At 39.7% G+C, this 13,937-nt stretch overlaps 1 protein-coding gene across 2 annotated transcripts in view; it reads right to left on the reverse strand.

Moving 5' to 3' along the window:
• Positions 1-6,820: 6,820 nt before the first annotated feature.
• Positions 6,821-13,937, reverse strand: part of SH3BGRL2 (SH3 domain binding glutamate rich protein like 2) — a 58,105-nt gene continuing 50,988 nt past the window's right edge. For both annotated transcript variants that reach the window (XM_045572947.1, XM_045572948.1), the window contains exons 3-4: positions 13,723-13,803; positions 6,821-9,827 (exon numbers count right to left, since the gene is read on the reverse strand). In XM_045572947.1, the coding sequence (XP_045428903.1) occupies positions 9,816-9,827; positions 13,723-13,803 (93 nt within the window). In that variant the 3' untranslated portion in view covers positions 6,821-9,815. The remainder of the gene's footprint in view (positions 9,828-13,722; positions 13,804-13,937) is intronic.

The following is a 13,937-nucleotide window of genomic DNA, read 5'->3' on the forward strand; positions in this document are numbered from 1 at the left end:
TTTGCTAAAAAAAAAAGATAAAGAACCAATAGTTAAGTATACCTTTATAAAAGTATTGGGTCCTTGGTATTTATTGCTTTGGAATTAAACAGAAATTCTCCTGCTAGGATAAGACTGATGCTCTAAAAATAGCTTGGTGCATAGCCTCTGAATAACTGATCACATGGAGTCATTTCTGGAAGCTTTAAATATATATTTTAGCACCATGCTTTTTCCTTTGAATAACATCTCAGCAGCTTCCTAAAACTGAGAACCACAGCCGGGACCGGTCTGGCTCAATGGATAGAGGGACTGGGGACTGAAAGGTCCTGGGTTCGATTCCGGTCAAGGGCATGTACCTTGGTTGTGGGCAGATCCCCAGTGGGGGGGGTGCCAAGAGGCAGCTGATGGATGACTCTCTCTCATCGATGTTTCTGACTCTCTATCTCTCTCCCTTCCTCTCTGTACAAAATCAATAAAATATATTTAAAAAAAAAAAACACAAAAAAACTGAGAACCACAAAGAAGACTAGAACGAGCTTTGCATCTTCCTGTGGCATTTACGTTTGTGACAGGACACTTCGCCAGCTTAGTTAACAACTGGTTGCCAGCTCCCATAATGAAGTTTTGGATACGTATTTGAAAAAAGCAAGGCAATCAGCATGGTTTGCAAAGCAAATTTTCATTTAAATTACCTATGCTCGACAAAATTACCTATACTCTTAATGAGCATGGCTAATTCCAGATGAGAAGTCACCAAGTCCCTGACAGCAGAGGGTGCTGGAGGGACAGTGTAGGAGCAAGGGGCTCTGCTGTGGGGCTTCCTGGGGGGTCTGATGGTGCTGCCTCATCTGGGGGGGGGGGGGGGTCCCAGAACACAGGGCTCCTCAGGGCCCCTGCAGTGTGGCCTGCCCTGGGGGCGGCCTCTTGGTTCTAGGTGCCCTGTCCGCACTGGCACCTGACTCCCTCTCTAAGCACACGCACAGCCAAATGCTGGTCTGCCACTGCCTGAGCTCCAGAGGGCTGCTTCCTGTCACCAGTGACTAAGCCAGCCCCGCCCAGGACCCCGGCGAATGTCTCTGCCATGCAGTGGACTGCAACTACCACTTCTCCCCGGAGCCTGGCCTCCCGTCTAAGGTTGTCCTTCCTTGGGAATTCTTCCTCCATTCCAGGGGCAAATAGAGTTTTCATCTATCTCACAGTCTTTCACCAGAGCTTAGTAAATCTTTATATTTAACTTCCTGCTTGTGTGTTCCTCTCCTGATTAGTCACAGACTAATACAACACATTTCACACTTAGCAACTGGTAACTGCCAGTGGAAAAGACAGACAGATTCCAAGTTGCTAGTGATACAATAAAAATAAATAAATAAACTTTTCAGCACATGGCCATGTAGTTAATTATCAAACAGACTATTGAACACATACTAATAGGCCATGTATATCATTTGTCTGTGACATTTATGTTTGTGATAAGACACTTCACCAGCTTAGTTAGAGTCTGCTTTTATAGAACAAATCTGTTGTTGAAGTAAAAAAGAGAACATATAAGTAATTCCTCTTTCTTAATGCAAAGCTGACCCAGACCAAATAGTATAAAATAAAAAGCACACACACACACACACACACACACACACAAGCAGCTTCTGAGATACTGAATAGTAAACATTTAGGCTCACAAAGAGCACTACTCTGTCATCAACATCATGCAGATATAAATATCAACACCTGGTGTCAACAAACAGAACTGTCTGAATACCGGCCAGGTAAGACAGGGCTTACTGTTCACCAGGGAAAATATACAAGCCGGGATACAAGAAAAATGACTTTAATAGCACAGAATTCTTGGGCTTTGGTTGGACAGCTTATCTGGTGACTTCTGTGTCTACCACAAGCCACACAAAGGATGCTGTTTTGATCAGCAAAACATCAGAATGTAAATTAACACTATGTATATTGAAAATACTATCCAATATAAGGCAATCTTCAACAAGAATGACTAATAAACAGGTTTGGTAATGATGAAAACAAATCTCCAACACTTCAAATCCACCCTCTACTAAAATGGCCCATTTTCAGGAAATGCTCTCTTTTGGCAGAAACCACTGCCACCCAAATTCCCCTATCATTTTCCCTGCTTATCTGTGTGATTCCAGATAATCTGTGTGATTTCTGCCCTTTCTCACTGTGGATGTAACTGTTTAGTTTTGGGGTTCCTATAAAGCTGTCCCTAGAGAACGGGGTCACCCTGGTATGGTCTCACTGGAGGCCCCCTGGCCCCTAAATGAGTCCATGGCAAGGAAGTGGTTTCCTGCTGTTGCTCAGAAACTGTCCACAACCCAGAATGCTGTGGTCATTTTACCCGCGGAATAACTGCTAAAATTCAGCTTGCCCGGTCATCTTGTGACTAGGACGGAAAACCTGTCAGTACCCAGTTTCTCATCTATGATGGGGATACTACAGTACAATAATAAGCATCTTTTAGACATGGAAAACACTAGAGTCAGGGGAGCTGCAGTCAGTGATTCTTTCTGGTTGCCAGTCTGGGGAGGAAAAATACCGCTATCGTCAACACTTTTGCTACCCGCTGTACTAGTTGGTTAGGAAGTGGCTAGCAGCAGATTAAGGTACAGTACTTAAGAGTGGTTTACCACCAAAGACAGGAAGAGAGAAAGAAAAGGCTTAAGTCTGGTCTAGGATAACACAATCATGCCAAATTGCTATGTGCTCCCTTTCCCCCAGTTAATTGATGTCAAAGTCATCTTTGAGCCTACCCGTGGGCTGAGAACCCAGAATCTGTATGTCAACCTAGTGATGTTATTAGTACATGACATTTAGTGGATTGACAGGGGGAAAAGTAAGTTACAAATATTATCCCAACTTAACAGATGGGATAATAGCATCACTAAACTAAATCAAATTAATGTGGAAAATGTCTGTCTATAATTTATCTCAGACAAGTTGTTCCACCCATCCCCAAAGGCAAAATCCTACCTAGGTGTGGTAGCTCATTAGAATGACAAATAATGAGCCCCGAAGCAACATGCAAAGCAGCCTCAGGAACAGATGGCTGGCTTCTCAAAGCTTGCAAGGGCTGTAGCACAATCACGCTCTTATTTCCGGGAAGGGTCTCTCAACAAAATAATCCCCCCAAATTTTCTTCCACTTAACCCAGTAGTTACCATCAATTATTTTAATGACAAAACAAACACAGGTTTTCCCCCAAAACTGCTTTGCTAAGAAGAGTCAAAAAAAGAAAATGGTTAAACACCCATGGCAGAGAAAGGAACGCATTTTCCCTTAATGTTCACATTCTGTTTCCATCTGTGGCGGTGAGATCAGAAAGAAACTTTTAAAAAGCAGATTATCCATATATTCTTATGAGCTCAAATGGATTTTACAGACACAGAGAATTAGCATCTTAGGAAATCTAGGACAAAAATCCCATTAATATTCATCACTGTTCTGCAGATTATAGATGGTATCTGTGTGGTTCATTAAATTCCCTCTTGAACGAAAGGAAAAACACAAAAAATGCCACCATGACTTAGTTCACAGATGTGGGTCAGTTCAACAGGGGACCTCGGCTTCCTAAGACAATAAAGGAATAAGAGGCTGGATGCATAGATGTCCCATATTCCATACCATACACAAACATTACTCTTTATCCCAGGGAAACAAGAACGCTCCCCCACTACAAAAATGCTTTAATCTAAAGGGATGAAAAATCGAAAATGAGAAAAGCACTTATCTTGGCAAGCGATACTAGAAAATTATATTCTGAAAGATGTTCACATTTCCTTTGGTAATTACAAATGAAGGAAAGATATTTTGCCCAAACCCTACAAGCCTTTTGAAGGTATTAATTCCTCTGTTGTTAACTTTAGGTAAAGAGGCTGGTCCAGACCAGTACTGTCTAGTAGTACTATAATGCAAACCATAGATGTAATTAAAATATTTTTCTAGTGGCCACTTTAGAAGTTTAATATTTAACTTAACCCAATAGATCCCTAAAACTAACATTAAAAATGTAATCGACATAAAAATTATTAGTGAGCTATTTTACATTCTTTTCTTCATACTAACGCTTCAAAATCTGGAATATATATTTTTACACTCACAGCACATCCCAAATTTGACGAGGCAATTTCAAGGGCTTAATAGTTATACGTGGTTTTGTTGGGACCATGCTGCGTAGCACTGTACTTTACTATAGCTCTCATTTCCATAACATTAATCATAAATATTTGCACTAGAGTTTTTTTTTACAGTGGGAAGTTTGGTTACAGTGAATCTCATTATAGGACCAAAAATGATGTATATTTCGAGTGTGGAGTGATGTTTTATAAAAAGGTCTACATCTTTGTGTAATTCATTATAAGCAGTGCCAGATTTTTAGTTGATATACTTTCAAATGCCAGGGTCTTTGGTCTATTAAAAATGCTGCCCTCTGTTTAGCAAGGAGCCTCAGAAGACTGCATCATATTTTCTTGTTCTTTTAATAACCAATCCGTTTACATGAAAGAAAACCTACTACTGCCATAACTCACTGGCTTATAGTCACATGATGCTGGTCCTTCTTATTCTGATTAACGATTATTTAATGATGAGTACAGGTCCAGTACAATTTCCTATGACTTAAATATGTAGTTTAAAAAATGTGCTTTTACCTATAATATCAATTTGGCCAACTGATGTAAGCCTGTTATGTGTTGACATACTAAGAAAATGTGCATATGTAAACAGGCAGTCTATATAAAGATTTCCTTCTGGTGAAATTCTGTAGCAGAAAAACCAAATTATGACATTCATTTCCTTCTGAATAACTGGAATTGATGAGCCTTAAAATAGTTTCAAAGAAGAAAAACTTCTGGAGTGTAGAGAGGTTTCCAAAGTGCATCTCCTGGCTGATAATGCTGACAAGCTGAAAATTAGCACACAATAAGCACACAATATATGCTTTTAACTTTATTTCCCTCAAATAGAATAAAGTTTCATATGCTTTTCACACTTCTGGAAATGGCTTCAGAAAATTGTTATACTCTGAGTACAGGTTCTCTTTAATAGTTAAATAAGTATTAACTGATAAGAGATTTGAGTGTAAAGCGTTTTTAAAAATTAATACTTAACAACATAATGGGGAAAAGGTGAAAGACTTGGAAGAGGGATTTCCAAGATGAAACAAGAATTCCCATAATAAAAATATTCAATGTACTAGTAATCAAATATATGCAAAATAAAATCACAATGAGGTATCATTTTGTACTCAGCTTGCAAAAATTTGAGTATGATGATCCCAAGAATTGGTGAGGATCTAGATAACTGGAAATTCTAGTATACCAGTGAGAATGTAAGTTCATACTGCTTTGAAAAACAATTTGGCCTTATCTATTAAAGTTGATGATGACACAGCAATCCACTCTTGTGTGTGCGCACCAGAAATCACATAAAAATGTTCATAACAACATTTCCTTTTTCTGTTTAAAAGAAAGATGCAGTTCAAATCTGGCAACAGAAGAGAAAAACTGTGATACAGTCATACAATAAAATGAAACGTAACAGTGAAAAGCAGGAGACTAGGGTACTTGTTTCAAAATGATAATGCCCAAATGAGCAAAAAAGGAAGTGAGAAAAGAGGAATTCCATTTCTTTTATTATTACTTAAGGATACATACATGGAGGTAAAACGATAAAGGACAGAAAGACTATGATAACACAGAATTCAGAAGGGCCCCACCATCAAATTGGGATGGGACAGGGGCAGAGAAGAGCTCGCGGTGCTTGAAAGGAAAGGCAATAGCTGCTGGCAGGCAGATAGGGGTTTCTTCGTTACTCTTTACATTTCAGTGAGTACATACGTATTTTCTAGCTATGTACAGGTGTTTGTGTTCCACTGAATGTATGAAATAATTTTAAATTGGAGTGGCAGTAACAAACAGGCAAAGATTACACACTGTGTTTCAGATGATGTCCATCGCCTGGAGTGCAACTCCCTCACCTCAACTCTGTCCTTCTCCACTGGGCTGTCGCTGCAGCTTTTGTTCCTGTTTCTCTCATCCTTGCGGGTAGAGACTGCCCTTCTTAGACAGTACCGTAACATTCTGAGACCTCCACGCCTGCTGATCACTGATCGAAAGGATGACTAAACTAACCTGACCTGCATTTCTAGAAGAACTAGGAAAACTCTGAAAGTCAGGGTTACAAGAGGGTGGCTTATTTGGCTTCATGATTTAGCACATTCTGCAAACGTACAGCCTGTTCTCTTTTATCTCCTCCTTCCTCCTCCCTTGGTCTTGGTGTTTAAGGTTTGAAATAGTTTGGTGATGAGGTCAGCTTTAGACACTGCCTTCAGAAATGCTTTCTTCCGCTTTCAGAGGTGGCTGCATCCAAGGGGGCCCCTCTATTAAAGGTGGCAGCCTCACTGTACTTGCTTTCTACCTCCAATTAGAGGAACAAATCTACCAGCTAGGGCTTCAGTGTACTCAGGAAACCATCCCTCTGTTTTACCAACCAAGAGACCGAGGGATTTAATGCCATCCTGTCTGAGATGATTCTGTGGTCAACTCCCATCTCCCTCTCCCTCCCCCCCCCCCCCCCTCTCTCTCTCACACACACACACACACACACACACACACACACACACACACACACGGCAGCATGTGGATCTCCTCAAATGGTCAAATGATATGTCTACATTTTTATAATTAATCTGTGGATATGGGGCTCATGGATGAGAGTAGAAACCCAGCATCCTAACTTAACAGGAAGGTTTCAACCAAACACTGAACTAACATTAAAAAAGGTGAAAGAAAGGGAACAAACACTCCATTTTCAGAATATATGTTTTCTGGAATTTATTCCTTTTTAATGTTGAATATAAAATCTGAGATGTCACCAATGCCTTTAGGGACAAATGCATACAAATTGAAATCTAAAAATAACAATTATGCAGATCAAAGTGGCCCTGACACTTAAGGAAAGCTGCTAAATGAAAAGCATTTCTAGGAAAAAACAAATCCCTCTGTAGCAAAATCAAATTTTAAAAAACCAAAACAAACAAACAAGTAAATAAACAAAAAGAGACTTTGGTACCTTTCAATAACAGGAAAAAACAAATTTAGTTATATAAACCCATGTAATACAAAAACATGTATGTGGGAATGTTGAATAAATCTATAAAACAGAAACAAATCTAAAATATATTAAAGTCTGAGAAAAAAAAAATCTTCCTTTTCTACTCTTTGATTTTTAAGAGAACACCATAATTTGGAGGGGGGAAAAAACACAAATTTCTCCCCAACAAAATTTCCTTGTGGAATGCATATACCGCATATACCTAGCAGGATGGCACTGTGCATTTTACCTAATTTTAAAATGGCATACTTGGATTTCTGGCAGCACATTTCCTTTGTCCCAACAAGCCTTCTACAGGAAATAAAAATTCTGTCTTGAAATGCCCTTGATATTACCTCTATGCCTGCAGTCCCACCCACTTTTTCCCTAGACTTTTAAAACTGTGATTATCTAAATCGAAGGCAGCTAGTTAAAAAAGGGAACATGAAAACGGTTCCATGTTTGAAATTCAGCTGGTAATATAGTACAAGTAAGGACCCAACATTCTCTGAAGACAGTGTGGTTCCACAGGGCAATCCCTCAGTACTCTGCAGAGCCTGGGTACTGTGGTACGGCGTTAACGCCACACAGTGTAGCTTCTAGCTCACACATAGCAAGTACAGCCGAGGCTGGTCTCTCTTATTTCCTCGCTGACCAAAAACAAAAGAAAAAAAAAAGTAGGGTGAGGAGTAGATGATGTGTAACTGTGACAGTAATTTAGCACTACTATTCATCTAGTCTGTTTAGAAGAATCGCACTGGGCCTACCATAGCCATAATAATTCAAAATTTTTAAGACAAATCTGAGTAACTTTCCCTGCCTGGCAAGTATTGTACCCTAAAACCCCAGAACTTAACTTAGAAAGTCTCGATCTTCACAGGTTGGTTTTTGGTGCTCACTGGCAAGAGCAGACAATATAAATTAGATCATTGCAACATTAAAAAAAATTTAATTGCTGTAGCTTAAAAAGAAAGTCTAAGTCACAATATCCAGTTTAAAAAAAAAAAAATCCTGGATAGTCTCTGGGATTTATCAAATGGATTTGACCCAGATCTTCTTTAATGCCAACTAAGCAGTAATACCCTTGTTTCACAACAGCTTTCCTTGGGAAAACTGGGGGTCGTGTTTGTGTTCCAGTCCAGCAGAAATCTGTGGCATTCTTTTCTCCTGATTGCAGTGCTGGGCTACAAATCTGTCTAGGATTTTAGCTTTTGCATTCAACGAGTCCACATACAGCAAGTTGGAGGGTGAGAGCACATACGCGATAGGGCTTCAATTCTTCTGTTCTTTCAATTTCTTATAAATACCCTGCTCAGAATCTAAGCGGAAGGTCCGGCATCAGGATGCTGAGAATAGCGAATATTTTAGGTAGCCTGCTGGTAATATGTCCTATTTAAGATTCTTCCCGTTTGGCAACTAAAAACTCTAAAGAAAATGTAAGCGGGGACAAGGATGTAGCCTCTGCCCTAATAAAACAGGCATGTTTAGCGTTTATCAGCATCCACTCCCGAGGGAGTAAAGATTTTGCATGCCAAGTACAATTCAGATTTATCCCCAACAGCCCCTTTCTCATACATGCTGCTCTGGAAACTCACTGAGCTTGTATATGGGATGAGAACATGTATTTACATTACTCTGAAAAATCTGAGACTGTGCATTGGCCAGAAATATGAAGAAGCAAAGTTAAAGAATCAAGGGAAAGTAAGTCAGAAAAAAAATTAAATTGTGCAGCAATATTAGCATCTTTTAATATGCCTTATCAAGGGTTCACAAAATATATCTAACCAAGATCTTCCTTTCTCAAAAAAATATAATCCCTTCACAAAATATAATAAGCAGCTGTTAGTCAGGGTAGCTCCATTTAAAAATATATGTGCACATATGTATAAGTTGCTAGAACTGAAAATGCCTTCAGATATGAGTTAAGTACTTTTCCTACAAATTTACTATCTAATTAGTGCACCTCTTAAAATATACTTTTAAGCAGTTTTATGCATGAGGGGAAAATTTCCTCTTGCAAGAGATAAAGAAGCATCTATTTTCCAAAATAGCAATTATTTTCACCCACATAATTTGATTCTGATCACACGTAGTTGCAACAGTGATTTTTTGGAAACATCTGTGGTGCTTAGAGGATTTATGAGGGTAAGAATTTGCACTACCAAAAGGAGCCTAGGACATCCAACTTTTTCGGTAGGCGTTATTACAAAGCGCTGAAAGTGACATTTGTGATTTTGCAGCAAAATCTTAATTCCTTTGTCAACCAACATTTCTTTTTTCTTTCTGATCCAAAGACTCTAATATCCTGGCAGACTAATTTAAGGATACAACCCAGGCAACATAAAGAGAAGAAGGTCTGAGCAATAGTGGCATCAACTACAACCTAGGACAGATCCAATGTTCTCTCTCTGATGGTGACACTCACTCATCTTTCAGTCTTTAAGGAAGCACACACCTGTAACAGCTTATAGTACCTCCGGGTGAGTGAGGCAACTGCAGGCAATTCTGAAAATAAGAAAAAAAACCCACCACAGTTCTGATTTGGTTTAAAGTGATCATGCAATCCCATTATACCCATGTCTTCCAAGAACACCTTTTCCAAATGCAAGCAGGGTTACTGATGATGCCTGTGGCTCTTGTCACAGTGATGCATTAGGTGAGAGGTGTGGCTGAGTATCAGGGGTGCTCCAAAATGCATCTCCATCATCTCCTGCTTGTCTTCTCTAAGGTTCTGCCTGTTTAGTAATGATAATTAAAAACAGCCAGTTATTACTGACAACAAAATTCATCCGGACAGTAGTATTTTAAATACCAGGAACAGAGATGTTGGGAATCCCAATAAATCACCTCCACATGATTGATAAGAACAAATCCTGAGTTACAGGATGAGAGGCCAGATTTAAATCTCACACACCTGGCCTGCCAAATAGGAAAGCGAAAAGAAAGCCATGTTTCAACAACCGCCAAGACCCCTCTCAGAGGTACTGTTCCAGTCCCACCCGGGTGAGCAGGGGGTGTGTGGCTCACCCCCTCAGGGGGCTGTGGAGAGTGGCCCACGGTGAAGAACAGCACTGTAGGGCCATGCCTCTTGGTAAATAGCGGCCACCCCAATACCCCGGAGGGCTCCGTGCTTCACCCACCAGACACCTGGCATGCAGGGCCTCCGCCCTGCTCCAGCTCTGGTTGGTTGGTGCCCAGGGTCTACCAGTTGCTATCACCCTGGAAAGACAGTGATCTCTGAAAGCAGAAACTTCTTCAGTCCCTGCTGTGAGTCTATAAAATAACAGTGATGGCTCCAGTCAGAGAAGAAAGTGGGTTTCCCCAGGGTTTCCCTGCCTTTCAACTTCTCCAGAAGAGTGGGAATCTGTTATTTTAAATATTAACAACTCATTTAAATTCTTTTAAAAGTCTTAGGCAGACAAACACACCCTAAGGCCACCACGGTGGGACCTCCACCTTCCTCTGCCTCCCACCTTGCCTACTTTTGTGAACTGCTGGAGTCCACACTGCACCTGTGCCTTCTGAGCCATAAATGTTCCTTTCCTACCATCTCTCTTTTGTCTCCTCACTGTGTAAGAGCAATTACAGATGCTAATGGTGCCTGTCTGTACTCCCTGGCAGGCTTTCTAGGCCTGTGTTTTGTGCGTGCACACTGTAGAGAGGGTAGGGAAGGAGATGAGAACAGGGGGCTAACCATCTTTTACTACATTACACCTGTGAATGCTCTCAGGCCTTAAGAGTATAGACTGTGTAATGAATTACCACCATGGTAAAATATAAGTAACAAGAAAAGAAGGAAATGCTGAACTGCTCTTAAAGATACTCCTATTTCTCTCCAATGAAGATGAAGGGAGTATGGATTGTTAATAACCCTTCTGGCCCCAAATGGTTCGTGTCACCCTGGCCAGTGTGGCTCAGTTCGTTGGAGCATCATCCCACACACCAAAAAGGATGTGGGTTCAATTCTCTGTCAGGGCACATATCCAGGTTGCAGGTTCAATCCCTGGTCAGGGCTTGTATGGGAGCTAAAGGGTTGATGTTTCTCTCTTATATCAGTGTTTCCCTCTCTTCTCTCTCTAAATATCAAACTCTGGACCATGGGCTTCCACTCTGGTCCCATGTGCTCCTGCTCAGGCACCTGCAAATGGTGGTCTGACTGGGTGGGGACGCTCTGAGCCCTCAATCCTTTGGAATGGTCTGCTGAAGCGAAGTAAACATCAATGGCATCAAGACCAACTTTAATATTAAGACTACAAGTCATGTGAGAATGATTCTTTTATCACAGGTTTCTTGAGAAACTTCTGAGAGAATAAATATTTTTGAAGAGTAGAACAGTCAGCCTAAAGAGTGCCTAAGGAATCCAGATCTTCAGGGAAAATAAGAGCAAGGAAGGCAAGCACACATTATTTTCTTTTAAATAAACATACCATTTTAAAAATATACTTGATTGATTTTTTACATAGAGGGATAGAGTTAGAAACATCGATGAGAAAGAAACATCGATCAGCTGCCTCCTGCACACTCGCACATGTGTCAAACACAAGGCCCGCGGGCCAAATCCGTCCCGCCAGGCCTTGCAATGTGGCCCGCACCGCGCTGTCATCACTGCACTCTGCTGCGTTTCCATCACAATGACAGTTTATGACTGTTCAGTAAACCATTCGGCCCGCGATTTAGGCTGGATTTTAGATTTTGGCCCCTACTCTGATTGAGTTCGACACCCCTACCTGGGTATGTGTCCGCAACCAAAGTACATGCCCTTGACTGGAATCGAACCTGGGACCCTTGAGTCCGCAGGCCGACGCTCTATCCACTGAGCCAAACCAGTTAGGGCCAGTATTTTTTTTAAAAAGGCTTTTGTATAGACAGTGATGTCCATTGGATTTATGAATCAGATTATTCCTACCCTAGTTTTTTTCAGTTCTTTGAAGGTACATCTGGATTGTTTAATATCCTTGGATAAAACAGGTTATAAAATACTAGTTTTTCTAACAAGTATTCCAATGTTCCACCTTTATAAAAATAGTCTTAAGAACCATTTAATATTACATATGTGGGTTTTGCCTCTGTTTAAAATATGTGCATGGAAACCACCCACAACCATCTGCGGACTTACTGATGCAAAAACAAAGGAAGACTTCCCATCAGCTATAAACTACAAGTGCTGGTGTAAAATTCATATTATTGATAGTCGCTGCCTTCCTCCTACAGGTGTTCCAAAAATGGTGCAAATCCTACGCAGCCTCAAAAGACCTATTACTTACAGACATCAAAGTTGCCGATAATGCACTTCTATTTCAATCCAGTGTTAAAAATGGTACTTTAGAACTCAGTCTCATTGAAATACAGTAAAAACTTCAATTGCTAGGTATATAAAGATTTCAAGGAAATACACCAAAAATGTTAATGTGTTTATCGCTAGATGTTGGGATAATAGTCGATTTCTATTTTCTAACCAACACATTTTTGTACGTTCTCAATTTTTCTAAATGAGCCTAAGCTACTTTCATAATCAGAATAAAACCAGCGTCACCCTGGCAGAGTGGCTCAGTTCATTGGAACATCATCTCATACACCAAAAAGGGTGTGGGTTCAATTCTCTGTCAGGGCACATATCCAGGTTGCAGGTTCAATCCCTGGTCAGGGCTTATATGGGAGGCAATGGATTGTTGTTTCTCTCTTATATCAGTGTTCCCCTCTCTTCTCTCTCTCCCTCTGTCTAATTATCAATAAAATAAAATAAAATAAATATTGTCTTTAAAGGGTAAATAATCAAAATATTACCTTATTTAATAAGGAAATGCTATTTTTAAAAAATGTTTTATTGATTTTTTACAAAGAGGAAATGAGAGGGGTGAGAATTAGAAATATCGATGAAAGAGAAACATAGATGAGCTGCCTCCTGCACACCCTCTAGTGGGGATGTGCCCGCAACCAAGGTAAATGCCCTTGACCAGAATCAAACCTGGGACTCTTCAGTCCACAGGCTGACGCTCTATCCACTGAGCTAAACCGGTTTCTGCAGGAAATGCAATTTTTTATTTTGAAAGTGAACCCATGTGCTTCACAAAGTTGTGATAATATACATCATTTCTACACCTAAATATTTAAAAACTTGAGCCTTTTGTTCTCTAAAAGACATATGACATAATAAAGCAGCTTTGAAAACATTTTGATTAGTTTAAGAATTGTAGGGTTTTTTCAACATTGACTACTTGCTAATGCAGTCCATCTCTCTTTTAAATTAAATGAATTAAATATGCAAAAGACCTTAAAAATATGGCTTTTCTGCTGCAATTAAAAAAAAGCATAAATTATTATAAGCTTGCACTTCAAAATAGAAAGCACCTACCATTTTTTGCTATCTTAAATTCTTCTTGGAAGAAGGGGAAATACATTATAAATAAATTAAATTATTAATTAAAAACAAACTAATATAAACAATTGAAAACTGAAAAGAAAAGAAAATATTAGGCTTCTTTTTGTATTTTTTACCCTGGGCAGTCTCTAATTATGCATTTAAACAAACGAAAGCTAAATATTTAGGGTATATGTGCATCCTCTTAACACTTCCAACTTCAATTGAGAACAGCTAAGAATAATTGAAGAAAAATGCAAAGATTTACTTACCTTTGATGCCAACCGTGATTTCAGGCCTAAGAATGAAAAGACTGTGTTGCTTTCCTTTGATTCAAAGAAACTGTCATAATCCTAAGGGGGGAAAATAGAGGGGAGGGGGAGAAAATAAACAAAAGCAAGCAATTATCTTTGTATTTGGTGCTTTAGGCAATTGTTTTTTTTAGAGAGACTGCTTTCTTCCTTTTTTTTTTTTTTTTTTAGAAAAA

Source organism: Pipistrellus kuhlii, unplaced genomic scaffold, assembly GCF_014108245.1.
Source record: "Pipistrellus kuhlii isolate mPipKuh1 unplaced genomic scaffold, mPipKuh1.p scaffold_m20_p_5, whole genome shotgun sequence".
Taxonomy (NCBI): domain Eukaryota; kingdom Metazoa; phylum Chordata; class Mammalia; order Chiroptera; family Vespertilionidae; genus Pipistrellus; species Pipistrellus kuhlii.